This window comes from Mastigoproctus giganteus, chromosome 1 (assembly GCF_048544385.1).
Source record: "Mastigoproctus giganteus isolate SK-2022 chromosome 1, ASM4854438v1, whole genome shotgun sequence".
Taxonomy (NCBI): Eukaryota; Metazoa; Arthropoda; class Arachnida; order Uropygi; family Thelyphonidae; genus Mastigoproctus; species Mastigoproctus giganteus.
Genome location: NC_143575.1, coordinates 132,943,982 through 132,969,135, shown reverse-complemented (window position 1 = coordinate 132,969,135; position 25,154 = coordinate 132,943,982). Strand labels below are relative to the sequence as shown.

The 25,154-nt window shown below is 37.0% G+C and overlaps 1 protein-coding gene across 2 annotated transcripts in view; it reads right to left on the bottom strand.

Moving 5' to 3' along the window:
• LOC150091144 (E3 ubiquitin-protein ligase RNF13-like) overlaps positions 1-25,154 on the bottom strand; it is a 341,104-nt gene that overhangs the window by 161,647 nt on the left and 154,303 nt on the right. For both annotated transcript variants that reach the window (XM_090382193.1, XM_090382202.1), the window contains one exon: positions 11,842-11,967. In XM_090382193.1, the coding sequence (XP_090238319.1) occupies positions 11,842-11,967 (126 nt within the window). The remainder of the gene's footprint in view (positions 1-11,841; positions 11,968-25,154) is intronic.

Below are 25,154 nucleotides of genomic sequence, written 5' to 3'. Positions count from 1 at the left end.
AATTTCAACCATATTCCCGTCTCCTTCAGGAATATACCGATAAAATTCTACTATTAGGTTTTCTAAATGTCTGATGATAATTTCTTGTATGTCAGCATCAGTGAAATTAATGTTTTTACCTTTAATAAGTTGATTAAGAGTCGGGAAAGAGGCAAGTTTCTTTACTTCCACTTTATTCTTCCATAATTTTAGCTTACCTTTGAAGCATGTTATCTTTTCAGCTAATTCAATAAGAGTGTGATTGCACCCTTGCGCAGATTTATTTTAGTTGTTAATTTTGGAAAAAATATCTGAAAGATAAGCTACTTGAAGAATCCACTTTGAATTGGAGAATCTTGACACCAGAAGATGACTTTTTTCGGTCAAAAAAATTTCAATCTCATTACGTAATGATAAAACTTGCTGAAGCATTTTTCCATGAGACAGCCATCTGACTTCAGAGTAATATAGCAAGTGTTCATATTGAGTGCCAAAATCGGAACACATCTGGTTAAAAATTCGACAATTCAACCTTGATTTAATAAAATTGACTACTTGGATTATCTCATTTAACACAGTGCACAACTCAGGTGACAGATTCCTTGAAGCAAGATTTTGTCTTGCTTCAAGGAAACAGTGAAAGGTTTTAACCTGCAGATTAAGTTCTTTTACTCTCACGCAAAAACTTTGAAGAGCCCCTAGCACTGCTGTGCACCATTGGTGCATACACTGAAGCATTGATTCCAATTCAATCCTTCTTCCTTGAAAGAAGTTGCAGTGGTCATTGGTCTACAAAATAAGATGTCTTCTTCCGTATCTTTTACACCTGGGTATCGTACATAGCATTAGCATTAGTAGAGGCATATGATGCAAGAAAGCAAGCTTATGCAGCATCAGCCAAAAAAAGAAAAAAAAAAAAAAAAAAAGTTCCCATTTCACCCCTCCGTTCATTTCAAATACCTGTCCAGCTCAGCCTTAAATTTATTTAGGCTACCAACTTCCACAACGAAGGACAGAAGTCTATTCCACCAACCAACTACCCACTGGCTAAAGGCAAACTTCTGCACATCTATCCTACAACTGTCTTTCCTCAATTTGAATTTATGCCCCCTCAGGTGATTATTCTGAGCAAGAGGAAGAATCCCATCAGCATTGAGCATGTTAAAACCATTCAAGGCTTTATACATCTCAATCAGATCACCCTGCAAGTGCCTTAGTCTCCAGACACTAATTTTGTTGCCCTTCTCTGTACTCGTTCCAACAGCTCTACATCCTTCTTAAAATGAGGCCTCCAGACCTGTATACAGTACTCAAGGTGTGGCCTGACCACTGCCTTATACAAGGGGATAATCACCTCCTTATCCCTGGTAGCAAAATTTCTGTATATCATTGACAAGACACCATGAGCTACTGTTGCAGACCGTCTGCACCGCTCAGAAAACTTCATATCTGCCTGCACAATTACCTCCAGGTCCTTTTCATTCTCTACCACTGTCAGTTTGGTACCACAGAATTGATACGTTACTCTGGGGTTACTGCTTCCCATATGTAGTACTTTCCATTTGTCAATGTTAAACTTCATTTGCCACCTCTCAGCCCATCTGCTCAACTTTTCTAGATCCTGTTGCAGCAGCGTACTGTCATTAGTGTCCTTAACAACCCTGCCAATCTTCGTATCGTCTGCAAACTTGGACATTAAGCCTAATATACCATCATCAATATCATTTATAAATACAGAAAACAACAATGGACCCAACACTGAACCCTGAGGGACTCCACTAATAACATTAATCCATGATGAGCAGTGTCCATTGATTACCACTCTCTTGTCTTCTCCCACTCAACCATCCCTTTATCCATAGCAGCAATGCCACACTGCTCCAATTTGTTCAGCAGTTTTCCATGTGCAACAGTATCAAAAGCCTTTCTAAGATACAAATATATGATATCAAAGTTATTCCGTGCATCCAGTTTCTTTGTGACCACATCATAGTATCCAATCAAATTGGTCAAACAAGCCTTTCCCTTAACAAAACCATGCGGTGTCTGAGCTATAACTGAAGTCTTTTCTAGATGATCTTGCAGTGCTCCTTTAACCAGTGCCTCCATTAATTTTCCTGGAACAGAAGTTAAACTAACAGGTCTATAATTACTTGTGTTGCCCTTTGATCCTACCTTTGTGAATTGGGGTCACATTTCCACATCTCCAGTCCATGGGTACCTCTCCTCTGTGTTCAAAGAAGCTCTCACATAAACCACAAGTTGAGCGTCGTTGCTTACATCAGTCGATTGATCAGCTGAATACTAAATATACGACCAATTTTTATAACTGTAATTAGTTGTTGTTTAATATCTTTTGACATGTCTATGATGCACGCATAAATTGTATCATTTGACAGGGGAATCTGTTGCACTTTTTTTACAATTTCATCTCCACAGGTAATATGCACCATATCAATAGCAGCTGGTTTTATAAGATTTTCCCCAATGGTATGAGACTACTTCTGCTTTGCAATCTGCCAAGCAACATGACAGGAAGCCAATGTAGCTTGTCGAGCAGAGTATACAAGTACTGTTGTTTGGAGCATCAAAACAGCATCTCTTGATCTGTTCTTCTTTTCTTTCAAAAAAACGGGAGTCTTTACCAGTAAATGCAAAAGTTTTGTGTTTCGTTTCAAAATGTCTTTTAAGTTTATTTAGCTTCAACGATTCATTACTTAATACTTCACAACATAATACACACTGTGGTTTGTCTACTCTGCGATCATTAATGCAGGTGAAATCTATCTCTAAAAATGCTTCTTTGTATTCACGTTTTGGCATTATGGGTAGGTTAAATTTTAAGATTCTACGTGTATACAAAAATAATGCTAGCACTTGTATAAAAGAACATCACGTAATCCTGCAAGAAATTATTTCAGCTCTGTGCACCACAGTATGGTAATGCGTCGACTGAGCAGTGTTCTTTGCCGTTCAGTTCTCGACATAAACACGAACCAGTTTATATCCGGCTCGTGTTTATGATAAGTTTCAGCAAATTCTGGATACCTAGAAGCTGTTACTTTCGACAGCGCAGTGGCTCGAAAGATTTTTAAAATGATTTTTGTACATTTGTAACGTATTGTGTGTTATTAAGGCAAAAATATTGTTATTGTTGAAAATATTCCACGACCCACTCAATATGCCAACTGATCTAATTTTGGGTTGCGACCCATAGGTTAAGACTGTTTCTCAAACTGTGTTTTACAAGATTGGAACAAGTGTTCTGTAAAAAATCATAATTAATAATTAAAAAAATAAAATAAATAAATTTTGCATATTTGTAGCGTACACCACTTTTGTATCATTATAATATTTAACATAATTCTTTTTCGGTTAATAATTAAATAGACTGCAGAACACTTTATTTTGGCAGGCTTTGCATAAAGAAATATGCATAAAGGTAATGGTACCTATGAAAAAGTAGCAAAAGATCTAATATGCCATTCATATGCAATTTAGCCTGGAGTACACAGGTTGAAGGAGCGGATTGTTTGTTTGTTTGTTATTTGGTTTTTAGGAGCATTAGCAACTAAGGCCATATTGCTCCGGGATATGCGGTGGTCATTTCCTGACCTTTCCGCATCCTCTGTATTTGGTGGTGATGGGCTCGAACCACGGGCTAATCAAGAAGCATGTGCTATGCACTGCCGCTCCTTTCCACTGGGCTACGGAGGCGCCCGAAGGAGAGGAGGAAGCGAACCAATATAACTAAACTCACTTCCTTGAATAAATTTTTTTGATAATTATATGTATTTCGAAATATTATTACTAAAATATGTAACCATAGATTTGTGGTTGAAAAAAGGAACTTTAAAACGAGAAGCAAAGTACTTCTAGTAGCACAACTTGCTCAATGAAAACGAACACAATATTGTCACACTTCAAAGTGAGGATGAACAATCACGGTGTTTTGTTCCTCAGAAATCCGAAGTGAAAAAACAGGAACCAACTAATAAAAGACCAAAATGAAAGTATAATGACAGTTATTTGAATTTCGGCTTTACATGTATTGGAAATAAAGATGCTCCTGATGCACAGTGCACCATACGTAATAAAATATTAGCAACAGTTCTTTGGCTCTTGCTAAACTTGTTTCGTAACTGTTCCATGAATATGTTATGAGATGAAAAGTGTTCCGTGACTAAAAAAGTTTGGGAAATGCTGGGTTAAGAAATCATGGCTTAAGTTCTGCAAACTGCAGCATCTGGAGACTAGGCACCTGCGAGGTGATCTGATTGGGATGTATAACACTTTGAATGGTTTGAGCAAGCTCTATGCTGAAGGGATTCTTCTTTTTGATCAGATTACACATTTGAGGGGGCATAAATTCAAATTGAGGAAAGACAGTTGCAGAATAGATATACGGAAATCTGCATTTAGTCAGAGAGTGGTTGATTACTCGAACAAACTTCTGTCATTGTGGAAGTTGATAGCTTAAACAGATTCAAGGAAGAACTGGATAGACTTTTGGATTAAATGGATGGGTGAAATGGGAAGTTTTTGTTTTTTTTTTGTCTAATGCTGTATTAGCTTGCTTTCTTGCATCATATACAACTACTGATGCTAATGCCAATTATAATTTATCATTTTTTTAGCACTGGAAGTTGTTGTGTAATACAGTTTATTTTGATGGAAAAACTGTGACACTTAGAATGGATCCTTGTGGGACTCCCACCTCTTGGGAAAACACTCAAGAGAGAGAGGATCTAAAATGATCAGTGATAAGAAGGAAAGTTTTTAATGAAAACAGAAGGGTTACCCCTAAGACTGACATGGAGGTCTTGCAATATGCCAAACTGCCATGCTGTCATTTGCTTTTTCAATATCAAAGAAAACTACTACCAGATGCTTGGATTTAATAAAAACATCAATGTATATTCTGAGTCTGATTAAATAATCCAAAGCAGATCATTTTCTTCAGCAGCGGAATGTGTCCTGGAAAGCAGACCATTTGTTTCGCGATGGGACAATAGTTACGTGAATTTCTAGGCTACTTTTCTGGTTTTGGGGAAGCAAGGACAATTGTTGTTGTTTTTTTGGTTTTTAGGAGCATTAGCAACTAAGGCCATATTGCTCCGGGGATATGGGGTGGTCATTCCCTGACCTTTCCGCATCCTCCGTATTTGGTGGTCACGGGCTCGAACCCCAGTCTAATCAAGAAGAATGTGCTATGCACTGCTGCTCCTGCCCACCTGGCTATGGAGGCGCCGCAAGGACAATTGCCTTCCTCCATAAGCTATAAATTCTTTGTCAAGAAAGATTCTATTAAATAAAGCTAGAAGATGATCCTTAGATTGTCTTGAAAGATATTTTTTCATTTCAACGTGGACTAACATCTGGCCCTACAGCAATCATTTGTGAGAGAGTGAACTTACTGTGTAAAGGAATTGTTGGGTTTAAACCCTATTGAAGAGAAGTTGAGCAAACATTTCTTGCTTTTCTTCTTTTAGGTCCAAGAAATCTGGAAGAATGATGTTATTGCAGAGATTTTTGCAAATGTTTCCCCTAGAATATTTGCATCTCCAGGTGGATCTGCAATTTGACAACCACTGTGCTCTTTGATCACTGAAGGGCATGGGGGATATTTTCTCTTTATTTTCTGAACCTTATCCACACTACTTTTCAGTTAACACCCTGGGTTACAGAGGAAGTAAAATGGATTAAATTCCCTTTGGCTCTGACATCAGATTTAGTATGCTGTGGTGTGTGCGAGTTTAAAGGGTATTAAATTCACTTTGGTAGGATACCAGTGGAACCCTATGACTTGTTTTGGGCTTCTGTGCATATTACTTCTATAATGTGCAACACTGATGGGCTCTTGGCAGACTTGAGATGTCAAACCATGCCAGATTATCAAAGGGGATTCCAGTCAACTTTATCGAACTTCCACTGAAATATCCTTTATGGGTGACAGGATCTTTATGCAATCAGAAGAAGTATCACAGAGAAGGGATCACTCCCATAGGAATTTTTTCAATCTCCCATATGAATAAAAGGAGGAAAGATAGGGTAGATAAAGGGTTCAATAGTAGTAAACATTTGGTAGGCATATGAGGAAAATCTATTCATTCCCACATTCAGAAAGTGGAAAGAGAGAATTCCCATTCTGGAGCAAATGCTCTATTTTTCAACCCCTCATATTAGTGTCTGCACTACTCCCCAAGATATCACGTCTATTAAGATATCCTAATAAGAGAATAGCAGTAGGCTGTTGCACAACAGATCATCAAAGTCTATCTCGGAGATACTGATCCCAGATGTCAAAGATACTGAGTGAATTATTAGAAGAAACCCTAAAAAGAGGCAAACGACAACCACCTTTACGGCAGTTGTAAGAGGGATTACTTGGAAAGGGGTACAGTTGCTCACTAGAATGGCGACTCCACTGCGAGCAGTGGCATTCTATTCTTTCTTTACGTATTATGCTAACATTTTGTAAGGTAGAGTCTTCATTTGGCTTTAGAAATATCTCATGTAAACAAAGGCATACTGTCTTCACCTATGGAGTAGGATCTTGAGGTCATCAATGTTCCATCAGAATTCAGAGCAATTCCATTATATGAATTTGGCCATTATTTGGGCTTTGTGGATCTGTCAGATGGCTTCTGAAGTGCTAATGTCTTAGTTTTTTCATTCTTGGATTTATCTTTTTTTGGGGAAGTATGAACACCATCCTGTGACCATTTCTTCCTCAGCAAAAATTCCGAAACTGAATTACCTCAAAATCCATGTTTTCCTATGTTACAGAACATACTTCAGCTTTTTAAATGTTATCTCAATGATTTTTTGTTACTCGGTGGGGGGTGGCAGTGGACATTTAGAGGCAATTAGTTTCAGTGGCTACAGGATGCCTATTCTTGCTTGTTTTTTTTTTTCTGTTTTTTTAACTAAAACCCCAAACACGAGAGGTATTAGAATCTATATTACTTAGTACTGTGCATGGGTTGAAGGTTGAGAAGAAGAAAGAAGATACCTGTTTACATCAGACTTGAACTTCTGTAGATTGTAATTTTCATGAAATATGTATGAAGGAAAGTTGTTTGAGAAAACAGAAGTTGAATGAATAAACGAGGAAGAAGAAAGGTTGGTTCTGTGAGTTTGAAGTTGGACAGTAAAAGGATGTTGGCCTGTTGTAGCAAGGGTTCAGACTGCTTTGGAAGAAAGAGAGAGGGAATTATAGAAGCCAATTCAGAAAAACAGTGCCCTTGAAAGTATCTATGAAAAAGGCATGCAGCAGAAACAGAACGTCTAGAGTGGAGAGACTGTTATAAATGAGTCATTAATTAACCTAACTGCCCTCTTTTGAATGGAATCTAGAAGTCTGAGAGAGGTTTTGAGAGACCCATCACAGATGGGGGAACAATATTCCATTGTAGGGTGGATTTTGTACAGGATGAACAGCTGTTTGGAAGAAAAGTAATGCCAAGTACTAAATAAGTTGTAAACTGCTTGCAATTTAGTAAAATACTAACCAGCATCTTTCGACTATTTGGAAGCTTTGCTGACAATCAGATTGAGTGAATGTGCATGGCAAGGAACAAAAAAAAAAGTGCAATTATTTAAATTCAATATTCTTTGCTGTACACCTGCTGTCCTTGCATGATTGAGCCATTATCGTATCCTTGGCCACGCAAATTTTCTAAAGGTATTCCAAAATTATATCTGTGAAGAATTTCCCAACAGTTTTGATCACTGGAATAAATTCTAGAAAGCATTCACAAACTTCCATTTTCATCAATTTTTACAAATCATAATACTATTGACATTTGCTCGACTTAGCAGCAAATTTTGAGTACAATCAACTAGAATTGAGTAATATTTGGCACGTTTAAAATCAGATAAAATTTTATTATGCACTCCATTAGAAGTTAATTCTATTATCTCATTTTGGGTATATTTACTCAAATCATAGGTGCAAAACTCTTAATAATTGCTACTAAATGTTCCAACACAGTTTGCCAACATAGAATTTCTGAATTTAGGAGGTGCAGCTGTACCATATCGATTGTTGTACCGGAATGTAATCTATTTAACAACTCAATCCGATCTGCCAATGAGTGTAAATGATTTTTTGATCTTTCATGTTCTTGAAAATGCTGATGCAAATTTTGTCGGTCATTAAAACTTGCCATTGCCAGAAGAATGCCTGAGTTGCAGAGCAGTTTACAACAAAAACAAAAAAACTACAACTTTGGTTTGTGAATACACTAACCACAATCTAGTTTTGAAGGACCTTTTTTTGACCTTTTTACAATAATTACTCACATTGCATCAGTAATTATTATTAGCCATGTAGCTAGACCCGATCCTCTGTCAGTCAGTCCATGTCCACCTTCCAATGATTGTTCTTCGATTCTAGATTTGGCTAACAGTTCTTCATTTCTTGCCTCCTTGGCTGAAGAATCTTTAGAATGATTGTTTGTCTTTATCAGTTAGTGTATACAAACATTAGTCTAACTGTTGTTCATGTTGATCCTATGTCATTCTGTGTACCATCCAATAATAACTGATCTTCAGTTTTAGATTTGGATGACAATTCTTCATTTCGGAACTCTTCAGATGAAGAAGTAAATTGTTGAATGGATTGTGATTGGTCATCTTTACCAGTTAACAAAGATAATCTTTGGTAGGATTGCTGTTCATCTTTATCAGTTGATAAAAATAATCTTTGCTTCGATGCAGTGAAAGTGACTATTCATCACTTGATGAATAGTCACTTTCACTGCATTGCTTTGACCATTCTTCTTGATTATAAATTTTTTAAAAAATATTTACATATTGGCCAGAAGCAACCATTAGGGTTAATGATGATCAATGAGTGCTTTTCAGTATTATTAAAAAAACCATTCTTATTGTATTATGGTTTAGATTCAAATTATTTATGTAATCTCTAAATTTATTATGTTATGTTATATTTTTGGTTATTCAACCCCAAAATTGATTTTGCCTTAGTGCATATCGATCATCACTGAAACAAACAACCCCTTATTGTTATTTTACTTTCAATCTGGGTAGTTGACACAGATGAAGTCACCTAGATTGTGGGTAAGCAGCAATAAGTTTTGTATATTATCCTTTTGTACATGATATACATTATATTATCCTATGCATTTTCAATAGATCTATCAGAGTATATCTTAATATGATTTAAATCTTACTATAATCTTCCCCATAATATTATAAAAATACTATATACAGTGGATTCCGGTTATTTGGGCTACCAGTTAATCAGCGCAGCCGTTTATTTGGGGCAAACCTTAAAAAACAGAAACGAATCGAGAAAATAGCCAGAGTTTACTTCGCTTAATTGGGACAACATGCTGCTTAATCGGGGAAGGAGACTGCGGCAACGGAGATTACCCTACGATTGTCTCTGACCGTACCATGTGTTTCGGTTGGATTTCTGGAGATCACAACCGTAAAACAATAAAAGCAATTAGCAGTCACCTGTTTATTGGGCTTTTCTGTTACTGCAATCTATCATAAACGGACACTAAACTCTATCTTATTGAATTTGTGATAATACTGACAGCTGAAATTCTGTGGGTTATTATGGTGAAATATGTTTATACTTCCATGGAATCTTCAATCATATAAAAAAATTAATTTTCAGAGTCTTCTCTTCATTCCTATTTTTAAAGCTTTGTAACTTGTTACTCTGTTCTCACTTGCGTGTGTATTGTGTTACTTGCAATTTGTGTGTGCCGTGTTCTTTGTTATTGATTGCTTATCTTTTTACTGTTTTAAATTTTAACCCCCACTCATATATGTCAGTGAACAGAAATGTCAACTAGTTAGTATGTACATATTAATTATTCCAATTATCATGTATATTCTTCGAATTTTCACGTATCATTTAATTTTTTAATTGATAAGGTAATAAAGTGTAAATCTGTGCTTAATATATCTTTACTTTTATAGCCTGTGGATAATATTCCTCCTATTTTCGCTAATTAGAATCACTGTTTAATAGAATCGAAATTCAATTCACAAATGTGATTACAATGACCGGCGCTTACTACACATCGTATAGTGAACGGTACTTTACTATGGGGAGTCCATCGTAAGGTGATTTTATTGTACAGTGAACCAATTGTAAAGCGGGGATCCATTGTATTTTTAACTATTTACGTGAAACTTTGGATAATTGGGGCAGTCGCTTAATCGGGCCAAAATGTACTAGTCCCGATGTGTCCCAAATAACCGGAATCGACTGTATATATATATTTTTTAAAAAACATATACACTGCAAACTGATAGTACCCTTCAACAATAGTCTCTTAAGCTCTCTGTTCAAGGACTCAAGGGTCACAGACCATTGAATACGGGGGGGGGGGTGTTTCACCCCTGTTGGAATAAAATTCCCCCGGCGAAATATAGTAATTTTTATTTTAATATTCATTCAACGACCTCAGACGTTGAAATTTTTGCCACATTTTTTGTTTAATTTTAATGAAAATTTTCTTACTGCACTCTTTAGGGGCCATGTTATCAGTTTACACAATGTCGTAATTAGAAAACACGAATTCAATAAATTTGTGTCAAATAAGCACAACACAAAAATTCACATCAACTAAGTGTGGTACTCGTCAGGTGGCACACAGTGAAAATAAATCACTAAAATTCAAAAGACAAAATTTTCAAAACAATTAAATGGCCAATATTTCAAGCTGCACAAATTGTAACTAAAAGCCACTATTTCAAGTTTCGGCATTTTTGTTTTATGGTTTTCAGGTTTCCTGTATTTTCATGTCTCATGTCATCTCTTGTCATAATTTCATGTCATCTTTTGATAGTGTTTCATGCAAATGGTCTACTTGCAACTAATTCTTTGTTTGTATATCGTAAACAAGACGACTGGACTGCAGGCTGTGAATAGGTTCACCTGAATTGGTTCCTCAGAATACTGTAATTAGAGAGCATCCTGCAGCTTTCAGGGGATGGGCTAAATGATGTCTAGGCAGAGACAGGCATCTACTGCAGCCACTATTTCGATCGTTGGCAGTTTTGTTTTATGGGTTTCACATTCCCTTTGTCTTTTTCACAGCAAGAGCTTACTTGTGGCTAATTCTTACTTTGTATACTGCAAACAAGACTGTTTGGTCACAGGCTATACAAAATACATTTTATTATATATGTATTTGTTGCAAGATTGCATGAAGATAAGTTTAGAAGGTCCGAATGAGTTATTGAAAAAGTTAATAAATTAAGTCATTGATACTTATGCCAAGAAAAAGTAGAAAAGAATAAGATTAATATAATACTTGCATGTTTCATTATAATCTGTATGATTTTTTTGCAAATTTTAAACAGTGATTTTCATATTAGTAAACTATGATTATTGTCAGTAATGTGGTTTTTGTGACCTGACTATCAGTATTTAGATGTTAAATAATAAATATTTCCTTTTGTTTCCTATTTTGATTACTCATATTCTCATAATATAAGCATTCATAAATATACAGATTTGTTTGTAACATATACATATGTTTTAAATATTAAATAATAATATTAAAAATATATACAGACTCTGGATTCAATACTGGTCACAGACATCACTGTAAATACCATTAATGACGTGGTCCTACTTTGTTTTCTTTTTTGTTATACAAGTAATTCATCTTGAGCTTGTGATTAATAAACTGATATTTATTATTTAATAAAACAATACAAAGAACCAGTAATGAAAAAAAAATGCATATAATCAGATATAATGTGCCTCACTCTAAATAGAGAATAAAAAGATAATTTTCAAATATGTGCAGAACATCTCAATTAAATATGCTATTCTAAATGTATTACACCTATGATTTAACTTACCTTTATAAAATCGAGACAATGATTTCGTGAAACCAACACAAATCGACTTAGAGTAAAGTTTGTCAGAAATTTAGGTCCTGCCATTGGGTAACAACCATCTGCTGGTTCTGATTCTATTATTAAACCCTACATGTGGGAAACAAATAAATTAATGCACATATACAGGGCATCCATAATGTCCTTTTGCACTTTAAAAATGCAAAAAGATAAAAACAATGGAAAGTTAATTTATTCTAGTTTCACTACATATTAAACACAATGGAAGTTCTGTAGAATTTGCCACAAATGCATATGACACAGTAAAACAATGGAAAGATAATTTATTCTAGTTTTTAGTGTACATAAACATGAGATTATTAAGCTTCAACATAACCTCCATCATCAATGATACAACACTACAATTTTGCATTTCCATAAACACATTCTATAGATTAGAAAACAGTCCTTGTGCGTTGGGTTGCATTATATCATCAAAGTTTCTTGCGACGACCGACTAACTGGTTAAAATAAATTTATTAAAATAAAAATGATATATATACATAAGATAAAACAGACATAAAATAAGATAAAAGCATTAAAATACAATAAGATAAAAGAGTTAAAATATATATAATAAAAGCGTTAAAATAGCGTTTCAACGGGATATTGAAATCGTCGAATATTCACGTGATTACCGCCAGTGCTCATGGCTTTGAAGCACTACCCATAGCCACCAATAATAGTACTATGAATCAGACGAGGGGAATATACACTTACATCCTATTATAGAATGTACTATATTGCAGTGCGATGAGCGCTGGCGATCATCACATGTACGTAATTCTGCTTTACCGACACCAGACTCGTGATACATGATCATGCCCAGCTGACTTGTGCTATTGTAACCATCGATATATACTGAAGTACACCATTCACAGACTAGCTGATGAAGAGGCACTTCGCTTCGAAAGCTGCTATGTATTTTAATGCTTTTATTATATGTATTTTAACTCTTTTATCATATTGTATTTTAACACTTTTATCTTATGTATATATCATTTTTATTTTAATAAATTTATTTTAACCAGTTGGTCGTCGCAAGAAACTTTGATGACATTCTATAGATCACTTGACTTTTTAAATCAGTGATGTGGTATTATTAAACAAGTGCAATAAGATGACATTAAAACTTATAATTTTGAAAGTGTCAACTCAAAAGAGAAAGATTGAGCAAGAAAACCGGGAATTTAAGAAGGAATGGATTGTGTCATATGCATTTGTGGCAAATTCTACAGGACTTCCGTTGTGTTTAATATGTAGTGAAAAACTTTCACACAATAAAAAAACAAATGTAGAATGACATTTTTTGACTAAACATGATACATTCACCACAACATATCCAGCCAGTGAACCAAAAAAAAAAAAAAAAAAGAAAAAAAAGAGGCTGTAAACAAGTTGCAACAGAAAATGTTATTAACAAAGAATTCATTGTCAAAGTGGATTAAATCATTAAGCAATACAAATGCTGCTAGTTTTGTAGTTGCACGTGGAATTGTAACAACGCGGGGGAACCGTTTACGGATGATGAATACATAAAAGAATGTTTTATTAAAATTCCAGAAAATCTTTTCAGCAATTTTCAAAACAAAACAGAAATAATTACAAAAATTAAAGAAATGCAAAAACTGTGAGGGAACAGAGCTTTACTAATAGCCGAAGATATAGCCAGTCAGTAGATTATGGAACTAAAGTTAGCATCAGGATTTTCTATTGCCTGTGATGAACTGTGATGTTGGTGATATCATGAAAGTTGTAAATATATAAATTCTCAAAGACCCCAAGAAGAATTACTTGATTTACTGCCACTTACGGACAAACATGTGGAGAGGATATAGAAACTGCAATTACTGATTGCTTCAAAATTAAGGAAATTAATATGATCAAAAGAATCTTTATTGCGATGGATGAAGCCCCGAGCATGAGAGGTGAGAACAAAGGTTTTATTAATTTATTTAGAAAAAACATTTTGCATGATGCGTTTTCCTTTCACTGTATAATTCACCAAGAGGCACTTTGCTTGCAAATGTTTCCTAAAGAGATAACAGCAGTGATGGATTTGGTCATAAAGATAGTCAATAAAATAATGGCAAGACAACTATATCATCAACAATTCCGTGAACTTCTTGATGAAGTCGATTGTCAATATACTGACCTTCTTATGCATAACAGCATTAGATAGCTTTCTAGTGTTGACACGATTTGCTGCTTGTCTTGAAATAAAATTATTTTTAAAACAGAAAGATATGAATGCTGAATATGAAGAGCCAGAAGGCACTGACTGGTTACAAAAATTCTATTTTATGGCAGATGTGATTTCACATTCAAATGTATTAAATAAAATATTACAAGGAAAAGGTAACACAGCTTTGGAAGAAGTGCTACCGTTTGAACACAGATTGTGCGTTTTTAAGGAGACATAAGAAGTGGCAAATTATTATATTTTCCAATGTTATACAAATATCATTGGAAAATATCAAGGAGGTACTAAATATAATCCCAATCATGTTAATTTCCCATTTTTTTCAACAAACGATTGTCAAAATGCATACCAAATTTAGCTGCAGATTTGAGGATTTTAGGAAGGAAAAGCGACATTATCATTTTATCAAACCGCTTGAAGTGAGTATTTCTCAGTTAAATTTTTCTCCATTCCCTGAAATCGATGAACCACAATTTGAAATGGAATTAAGAGGACTTAAAAATCAAGGTACATGGAGTGTAAGACTAAAATGCCTTCAAACTGAAATTGAGGATTTGGGGAGCCAAAAGCGCTTGCAATTCTACACAAATGGAAGATGATAGATGAGTTGAAAAAGCAAGACCAAATTGTGTTCGGTGCATGGAGTAGCTTGTTATTGTTATTTGGTTTTTTTTAGGAGCATTAGCAACTAAGGCCATATTGCTCCGGGAATATGCGGTGGTCATTCCCTGACCTTTCCGCATCCTCCGTATTTGGTGGTGCTGGGCTCGAACCCCGGTCTAAATCAAGAAGCATGTATGGAGTAGCTTACCGGACATGTATATAAATTTGAAAATATGTGCGTTTGAACTAATCTGAGATTTTGATTTGACATATTTCTGCAAGCAAATATATTCGAACATGAACTATATTAAAAATAAATCAATTTGTTGTTGTTGTGTTGGGATTGAACGGCACATAGGCTGCTAGGGCCATATTGTGTCTTTCTAATGGTTAATAGGAAATACTAACTTTATTGCAATACCTGTTATATTTTATGGTATATTCCTATGTTATTTAGGAAGATAAACAGTTCCTTCTTATTAGAGTCAACTCCAAGAATATGCAATAATGTCAGTGATGACTGTGGATTTGCTCTTGATTTAAAGCTGTTTGAGTAGATATTGAGAAGGTGAGGCCAGTCTACTAATAAATGATGAATAGTCAGTTGCACATGACATGTGCATTGAGGAGTGCTGTCATTCATTAATAGATAGAGGTGTGTGAGGCCAGTATGCCCAATTCTTAGCCTTGCTAGAATTACTTCTTCTCGTCTGCTTTTCCAGAAACTGGAGAGCCACAGCTTTGGATCTGGTTTTATTCGGTACAGTTTGTTTCTTGGATAACATCTCCAGATTATTGACCAGCTATTGTAACATGCTTTACATGATGATGGGTTTGAAATCAGTATATCGAACTTGACAAGTCTGAAAAATAGAAATATTTGGTTGTTTGGCTGCAATAACTGCTTTTTCATTTCCTGCTATTCCAGAATGCCCAGGGATCCAGCAGAATGTCACAGTTTGGTTTGACTCATTACACGCAAGTAATTTAGAATGAATTTGTTTTATTACAGAGTGAGAGAAGTTGGTATTACTACTTATAGCAGAGACAGCACTGAGTGAGTCAGTGTACATTAAAGCAGACAGAATTAGATGTTTAATAATGTGATCCAGAGCTAAGTTTATAGCATAAAGCTCAGCAGTGAAGATACTACATTCTAACGGTAATGAGACAGAAGTGGTGAATGACGAGAATATTACTGCAGCATCTACTTGGGTCTCAGTTTTTGATCCATCTGTATAGATTTCTCAGGCCTGTAAATGAGAAAGAGAGTAAACTGCATGTAACTGTGAAATATTGGGGGAAGATAAGATTGGGTGGTAACATAAGGTGTTCTTCCCCACTGTTGAAAATAGTCATTGCATATTGCACAGATATTTGTCCAGGGTGGATCTGGTGGTGTCATATCCTGAAATATATTACCCATTTCTATATTCCACGATTGAGTCAGTTCCTTAAATCTAAGTGGGGCAGGTCAGTTTTCATTTGGTTTACTATTGTAAAATGACTCCCATTTGTTTTTGTATAAAGGTAAACTGCAGCCATTATCAACCCATCTTTTTTTTTTTTATGTGAACACCAAACATGAGAGGTGTTAGAACCTATAGTACTTAGTACCGTGCTTGGGTTGGAGGCTGAGAAGACAAAAGAAGATATTTGTTGATACTGGACTTGAACTTCTGTATATTGTAATTTTCAGGAAATACATATGAAGGAAGGTTGTTCCAGAAAACGGCAGTTGAATGAATAAATGAGGAAGATGAAAAGTTGGTTCTGTGGGTTTGAAGTTGGACAGTAAATGGATGTTGGCTGGTGGCGGCACGTCTTCGGACTGTTCTAAAAGAGAGAGCGGGAATTATAGAAGCCAATTCAGAAGAACAGTGCCCATGGAAGTATCTGTAGAAGAGGCATGCAGCAGAAACAGTATGTCTATGAGAAGCGAGTGGAGAGACTCTGTTAGAGATGAATCATTAATTAACCTAACTGCCCTCTTCTGAATGGAATCAAGAAGCCTGAGAGAGGTTTTGGGGGCACCACCCCAGATGTGGGAACAATATTCCATGGCAGGGCGGATTTGCGATTTATATAGAGTGAGCAGCTGTTTGGAAGAAAAGTATCGCCGAGAGCGAAAGAGAAAAACCAAGTTTTTCAGATGCAGAGGAAGCAATATTTGTAATGTGCTTGTGCCAAGAGAGATTAGAAGTCAGGGTAATCCCCGAAAGAGATATATCATTTTGCCTAGAAATCGGAGTGTCACTAAAGATAAGCATAGGAGCAGAAGAATCCTTTTTGCGAGATATAAGACAAGACTGAGTTTTAGAAGGGTTGAAATCAACTAAATTGTCTTTGCCCCACTGGAGAATTACCTGAAGATCGGCATTTAAGGAATTGGTAGCAGATTTTCGAGAAGTTGAAGCTGATTGAGCAGGACAAGGTTTCTCTAAATGGAAAGTGGAATGCAATGTGCTATCATCGGCAAAACTATGGATAGGATTTCCAGTCATTGGAAGAAGGTCATTAATATACAAGAGGAAAAGAGTGGGGGAAAGAACTGAACCTTGCGGGGACACCGGCATTAGTGGAGAAGTTAGAAGACAGAGAGCCATCTACCATCACCCTCAGTGAGCGATCAGAGAGAAAACTGGATAACCAATTACTAAAAACAGTTGGCAAACCATAAGATGGAAGCTTGTTTAGAAGACCTTTATGCCAAACACGATCAAAAGCCTTTGAGATGTCAAGAACAACTACTTGTGTTTCACTGAATCTTTCCATTGAATTAGTCCATAAATGGGTAACATAAACCAGAATATCATCAGTGGATCGACACTGAAGGAATCCATGCTGGCGATCGTTGATCAGACGGAAGGTTTCTAGGTAGTTTAAGAATTGGCGGTTAATTGATTTCTCCATTACTTTAGATAGAGTAGAAGTAATTGCAATGGGACGATAATTGGATGGGAGGGATTTGTCACCCTTTTTAGGAACTGGCTGGATATCAGCAAATTTCCAAGCAGAAGAAAAACACCTTTGGAATAAGAAAGTGAAAAAAACCGGCAAAGAATAGGAGGAAATTCAAGAGCACAGGTTTTGAGAACAAGTGGAGAAATACCATCAGGACCTGGAGCTTTCTTAGCATCAAGATTCATCAAAATCCATCTGATACCCTTTTGACGGAAGACCACAGGAGGCATCGAATGGAGCATGTTGGGAATGGTGGGAGGTGTTTTACCAAGATCATTAATACATGAGCTGGAAGAAAAATGGGATGCTAGCAGGTCAGCTTTATCCTTGGCTGAAGTGACAACAGAATCATCTGGTTTGGACAGAGGTGGGAGCAGAGATGGGCAAAAGTTGCGGCCAATAGCTTTGGCAAGGGACCAGAATGCTCGGCTACCATTAGAGCAAAAAGCAAGTTTTCTACTCTTAGCCTGTTCAAACTCTAGTTTGAACTGATTAATAACTGCTCTACAATTGTTGCGAGCTTTGGCGTAGACAGAAAATGAAATTGAAGAATTAGAAACAAGCCAATTACGATATACAACCTTCTTCTCTTGAACAGCCTTAGCACATTTATTGGAAAACCAAGGTTTAGATAAAGGACGAGATTTTAAAGTGGAGTGTAGGATAAAGAATTCCATTCCTGCAAGAATAATTTCACTGACACGATCTGAGCAAACGTTGACATCAGACGTTTTGAAACAGTAATCCGACCAAGGAAAAGAAGAAAAGAAGTCTCGCAGGTCATCCCATTTTGCATTCTTGTAATGCCAAACAACACGAGGTTGGGAATAGCCATGAGATAAAGGTTCCATTGGAGAAGAGACAATCACCAAGTTGTGATCTGAAGTGCCTAAAGGACCTCTCACTTCAACCATGTACTTAGAAGGGTGGTTTGTGAGAAAAAGATCAAGCATATTGGCTGTATGATTAGGATTGTCCGGTATTCTTGTAGGTAAATGAACAATCTGTGCTAGGTCATTAGTAATTGCAAAAGCCTCAGCATCTCGACCTGCTGGGTTGGTGTGACTAGAAAACGGAAGCCAGCTGGAGTTGTGAGCATTAAAATTACCTCACTGTTAGGAAAGTTGGACTGGAGAAAGTCAAGTTTCAAAGAGAGGAAGTCAAAGAGCTCCAAGTAATTAGTGGAGTTGGGAGAACGGTAGAGACAACAGATGAATTAGACACAATGAGGTAGAGAGATTTTAAGCCAGAGAAGATCAAAGAGAGGAGATTCCAAATTGCCAAGTCTCTGACAGGGAATATCAGAACGGACATATGCACAAGTACCACCTTTGAGGTGAAAGGAATCATACAGCGAATAATTTGGGCATAAAATGGACCATAATCTGCCATGCTGGTCCAGTGTGGGTTGGCAGATCGACTATATTTAGCAGTCAGGGACTTGAACCCTGGTCTACTGAAAAAGCGTGTGCTACTGCACTCCCACTCCTGACCACTCTGCTATGGAGGCCATTATAGACATCTCCAACTAGGGTGAAGAGGAAGACTGCAGATTTTTATGCCATACAGCAAAGCAAAGTAATGTTTTTCTATGAAGATGTAAGGAAGGTTCATGGGCTTCGACGTAGACTCTGAACTGAGGAGGGTCTTGAAGCCTATAGAGCAACTCTCAGAGCACTGTGCTGGATGGTGTTTAAGCACTCTAAGGTACTTTTTCTCGCAGAGTCATACACTGGATAACCATAGTCCAAGCGAGACCTGATGAGGGTTCTATAAAGATGGATAAGGGTATGTCGATCGGTACCCCATGACAAGGATGGCACACACTGGAGGATATTCAACTTCTTCAAAGTTCAGTTACCTATCTAGAATCAGGCCAAGAAATCAGACAGTGTGAGCAAGAGGAACTGGCACATTATTTATCTTTAGCTCTGGATCAGGATGAAGTGATCGAAGTTTGCAGAAATGAGTAGTAGTGGATTTCTGTTTAGCAAGATGGTATCCATTGCATAAGGTCCAGGACTGAATCCTGGTTAGAGCAATTTGTAGGATATGGTGAGGTCATCAGCATACATGTATATTTCAATCGTTTTTGGAAGATCTTCCAATATATTGTTGACCCTAATCGCAAATAGGTTGGACTCAATATGGAACCCCATGGGACACCACCTTCTTGAATGTGAGATGCTGAGAGCATGTTTTGTTATCAGACTTGAAATGCGAATAAATTTAAAATGTTCTGAATTATTAAAGGGAGGTAGCCTTTCAGTCCTAACTGATGCATATCTTTAATGATACCATGATGCCATGTGGTGCTGTTTGTTTGTTTGTTTGTTATTTGGTTTTTAGGAGCATTAGCAACTAAGGCCATATTGCTCCGGGATATGCGGTGGTCATTCTCTGACCTTTCCGCATCCTCCGTATTTGGTGGTGACGGGCTCGAACCCCGGTCTAATCAAGGAGCATGTGCTACGCACTGGTGCTCCTTCCCACCTGGCTACGGAGGCGCCTTGCCATGTGGTGCCAAATGCTTTATGAATATCCAGGTTAACCATCACTAGACATTGTCTCCTGACGAAGGCATTACGAATATATTAGATTCAATTTTTACTTGAATTCAGAGAGAGATGGCATGTATTTTCTGAAAATATCCGGTTGTAAAAGAGCAATAATATGCATAGATCGGGTTCACATAAATGCTTCAGCATACTGTATGAATCCTGTCTGGTCCTGCTGCATTTGTTCAGGGATTCTTTCAGCTCAGCGAGGGCAAAACGTTGGTTATACAGAAGTGAGCGACTAGTTGAAAAATTCAATTTAATACGTTCTGCATTAGTTTTAATGCGTTGAAAGGAGATCACATAAGAGGAAGAGGTGGAAATACTATAGAAAGATTCCGCTAAAGTATTTGCAATATGAGTAGGAGAGGATAAGTCTGGCCCATTCCATTATATTATTCGAGGCTACAACGGTATAAATTTCCCATCGAGTGCTTGTATTTTTTCCAGATAAACCGAGTGTCAGTATTTTTCTTAATAGTTGAGGAAAAGTTAATCCAAGAGTCACATTTTGCTTTTTTTGTAACTTGTCTTGCTCTGGCTCTGAGTTTTTTGAAAACAATTATGTTGGCGGTAGTTGGGAATTTGTGAAATTGGTTCCAAGGACAGTTTTTTTTTCTCTTGTCGCTTTGGAGCAATCTTCATTCCACCACTGGTTTTGGTTACCTGTTTATGCTGGTCGGATTTTGGAATGGAAATTTCAGCTGCCGATAATATATGTCTGGTAATGTGATCAGTTATGTCATCTATGTTGTTGCTGTACATACTCTTTTTTTTGAGTAGGACACAAGTAGAATAGTTTTTCCAGTCTGCTTTGTGGAAATTGCAAGAATGATATTCCCATTGCCATCCAAACTGCTACAAGTTCTAAGGAGGTTTGTAGTTGGAGATGTCTTGATGGTATGGTAGTTTTGACAAGAATAGCTGGCCCTCCACGAGGAGAAGGGTCAGAATCCTTGTCTCACCTAAACATAGTATAATTTTTGAATCTGAGAGAAATTTTTGGTGATAAAAATTTTTCCCATAAGCATACGCCCACTGCATTAGTTTGTATGAGTAAATCATTCAGGTCATCTATATTACTAAATAATCTTCTACAGTTCCATTGTGAGAATTTGTTCTTTGGTTGGGTTTATTTGAGGAAGATTGATCTGACTTTTTTCTGAGAAAGTTTCTGTGTGCTTAGTTTTGATTTTTCATTTCTGGGAAAGATTGGGCGTCCTGTGTCCATGTATCATTGGCATGTAATTCTAGTACTGTGTCGTCATCCTATGACTGAATCTCCATTTCCATGTCCTATAATGTTCCATGTTCTTATCTGTTACCCCAACTGGACGTATTATCAAGATGTTCTGGGAGCAGAAACGTTTCACGTGAGCGGGTAGCTAATATCAGGGAAGAGATCCTAAAAAACTTCAAGGGTTGTGTTAGGGTTGTTAAATATACAAGAACAGTAAATCTTAATTGTTTATACAGTAACGTTAGAAGTGTCGTCAATAAAATGAGCGAATTCAAACTGCTGGTTAAAACAAGTAACGCGGACATAATAGGGCTTACAGAGACGTGGTGCCACCCGGAAATTGGGGATGATGAGTTCCAGTACGGCTTGTATAATGTACAGTAATACCCCGACTTACGCGAACTCGGAGTTACGCGGTTCTTGATTTTTTCGTTTGGCAACGCTGCCGCCCACTATCTTCAAGGTCGTTTTTCATATGTTATCGATATACGGTGCGACGGCGGAGATTGAGAGCGAAAGATGAACAAAATTCAACTTTGCTGCTTTTATGTTTTTTATATCAGTGAAGGGGAAACACATTTCACCATAATAACGTAAAAACCAACACAATTCCAGCTATCGGTATAATCGCAAATGCAATTAGATCGAGTTTACTACCAGTTTATAACAGATTTCACTAGCAGAAATGCAACTGGATTTTTATTTGTTTATGGTAGTAACCCCTAGAAATGTGAGGTGTTAATAGTGTATCTCTGCCTTTATGTTGTTGTTTATTCAGTTGCTACATGCGCGCAGCTTTGTTTATGCGTATCAAGCGTGCTACTCGTTTTGTAATTGTGCTTTATTCCCTAAAAATGAGTAAAATACTTAATTAAAAGGTGTGAAAAGGAAGCGTCCTGGTGAAGACACTGCAGATTCAGAGAGAAAAAGAAAAGCAATTATCGATAAACAGAGGCGGACTGGATCAAAAATTCTTACCTGGGAAAATTTATAGTGGCCTCACACTATGGTTTATGGCCAAAATCACACTGGCCCACCGGGGTTTCCCCGGTAAGGCTTATGGCCAGTCCGCCTCTGTCGATAGAGAAAAAATATGAAATTGTGAAACGCTTTGAGCAAAATGAAAGACCATGATATTGCACGTGCTACAGACCTAAATGAAGCAAACGGCGAAAAGCACATGACAATTGCAAACTTGACAGGTTGAAAATTGAAAAGGGCTCAATTGTAAAGGGCTTAAAAATTTTAGAAAACAGACTCCAACGAAGAACGCGTTATAGCTACAAAGCAAGGAATAAAAAAATTATTAGCTTGCTACGAAGAAATTCTGTGTGAAAAAAAGGAACGCGCTGTGTCGTCAGACGAATTTGTTAGATTTTATGAAGCCATCGACATCGAAATAACTTTTTAACGTAAGTCATTTGTTTTTTTAATACATATTTTGTATTAATATGTATAAAGAACTGCAATTTTATTAATATTTTTCTTCTAAACTAGTGTTTTTGTTAGTCCTTGGTCCCAATTAAGCAAAATTTATATGTATTTATATGCAAAGTTGTACCCCGACTTACGCGATTTTCGTCGGACCCACCTATCGCGTAACTTCGGGGTATTACTGTATTTAGGAAGGATAGAGTAGATAGAAGGGGTGGTGGGGTAATGCTTCTTATCAGAAGCAGCCCGAGTGCGACGATAGCTTTCCCGGATTCAGACATTTCACACGCTAGTATAGAGTATGGTTTGAGATAGTTGGAAACAAAGGTATAATGCAAGTAGGAGTAATCTACAGACCAGGTGATTGTGAAGATTATGACAAAAGCCTCTACATGCAAATGGAATGGGCAAGTAAGCGTCAATGCCTTATTATGGGTGATTTCAATTTTCCTCTAATTGATTGGAGTAAATGGGAAGGAAACTCGACATGGGGAACAAAATTTTTAAATCGACTAGATGACTGTTATTTGTATCAACATGTCAGGGAAAGTACCAGACCTCATCATCACACATGAAGCAGATGACGTAACAGGGCTGACAGTAGAGGAACCAGTAGCAGGAAGTGATCACTGAGTTCTACGGTGGATGATGACGAGAGAGGTAGCAGAAGTAAAAGGCAAAGGAATGGGTTTTAATTTCAGAAAAGGAAATTACGATGCCTTAAGGTACTACATGGCCTCTATTAACTGGGTAGATATCGTGCAGAGAATGAATACAATTGAACTGTGGCATGCTTTTAAAACATTAATCACAGATGCCTTGAATGCGTATATACCATTAAAAAAATACTCCACGAGAAGGGTTCCAAGTTGGATGAATAGTGAAGTTGCCACATTACTTGAGCAGAAAAAGGTGGCATGGAAAGGTTACAGAGCAATAAAAAGTACAGAAGCCTATAACAGCTACAAGGTGATATGTAATAGAGCCACAGAAAAGGTTCGACAGGCAAAGGCAGTTTATGAGAAATCACTAGCAAACAGAGCAAAGAGGGGGGGATAAAGAATTCTTCACATATATAAATGCCAAGAAGAGCAGGACAAACCAGATCGGACCTTTACGTAAGGGAAAGGGGATAGTAATAAATACACCAGCTGCCGTTGCAGATGAACTCAACAGTTATTTTGCATCGATATTTACAAATGAAAAGCCTTTTGTGGCAATGGGAAATTGTGGGAGCGAAGTTAAAAAATTTAATGAAAAAACTTTCGAGCCTACAGACCAGTAAGGCTCCTGGAGTTGATGGAATATACCCTATAATCTTAAGAGAGGCGGCAAGCGAGTGCATTGAACCATTGGGGCTAATTATGCTAGCATCACTAGAGTCTGGGGAGATTCCCGTGGATTGGAAAAGTGCAAATGTATCTCCCATACATAAGGGTGGCTCTAAAAGTGAAGTTGGAAATTATCGACCTGTCAGTCTGACTTCAGTAGTAGGGAAGGTCATGGAGGCAGTGATCAAGGGTGGAATTCAGGATCATTTGGATCGAATTGAAATTTTCAAGGATACTCAACATGGTTTTGTAAAGGGAAAATCATGTTTAACAAATCTGGTTCGCTATTTCGAAAGGGTCACTCACAAGCTGGATTTAGGGAATAATTTCGACATTGTTTATTTAGATTTCAGCAAAGCTTTTGACTCAGTCCCACATGAGCGGTTGCTTTATAAGCTGGAACAGGTTGGAATCACTGGGAAAATCCTTAGATGGATAGAAGGATGGCTTCAGGGCAGGAGGCAGAGGGTTGTGATAAATGGCTATTCCTCAGATTGGGTTGATGTAAGAAGTGGGGTTCCCCAAGGATCAGTATTAGGACCACTGTTGTTTTTAATTTTCATAAACGACATTGATGAAGGGATAGAGGGCGTGATGTCTAAATTTGCAGATGATGTTAACTTGCCTGGTGAGATGGGCAAAAGGGCGTCCTTATGAAGAAAGACTTCGAATATGTGGGTTGCAGAGTTTGATAACTAGACACCTTAGAGGAGATTTGATTGAGGTGTTTAAGGCTCTGAGAGGCATCAGTAAAATGAATGAGGACAAAATTTTCAAGATTTTAAATGATGCTAGAACTAGGGGACATAAATTCAAGTTACGGGGGAAAATGTTTAGACTGGACTGCAGGAAGTTTTATTTTAGCCAGCGAGTTATAAATTACTGGAATAAGTTGCCTTCATGGGTGCTAGAGGCCGACAGTTTGGGGAAATTCAAAGGTCATC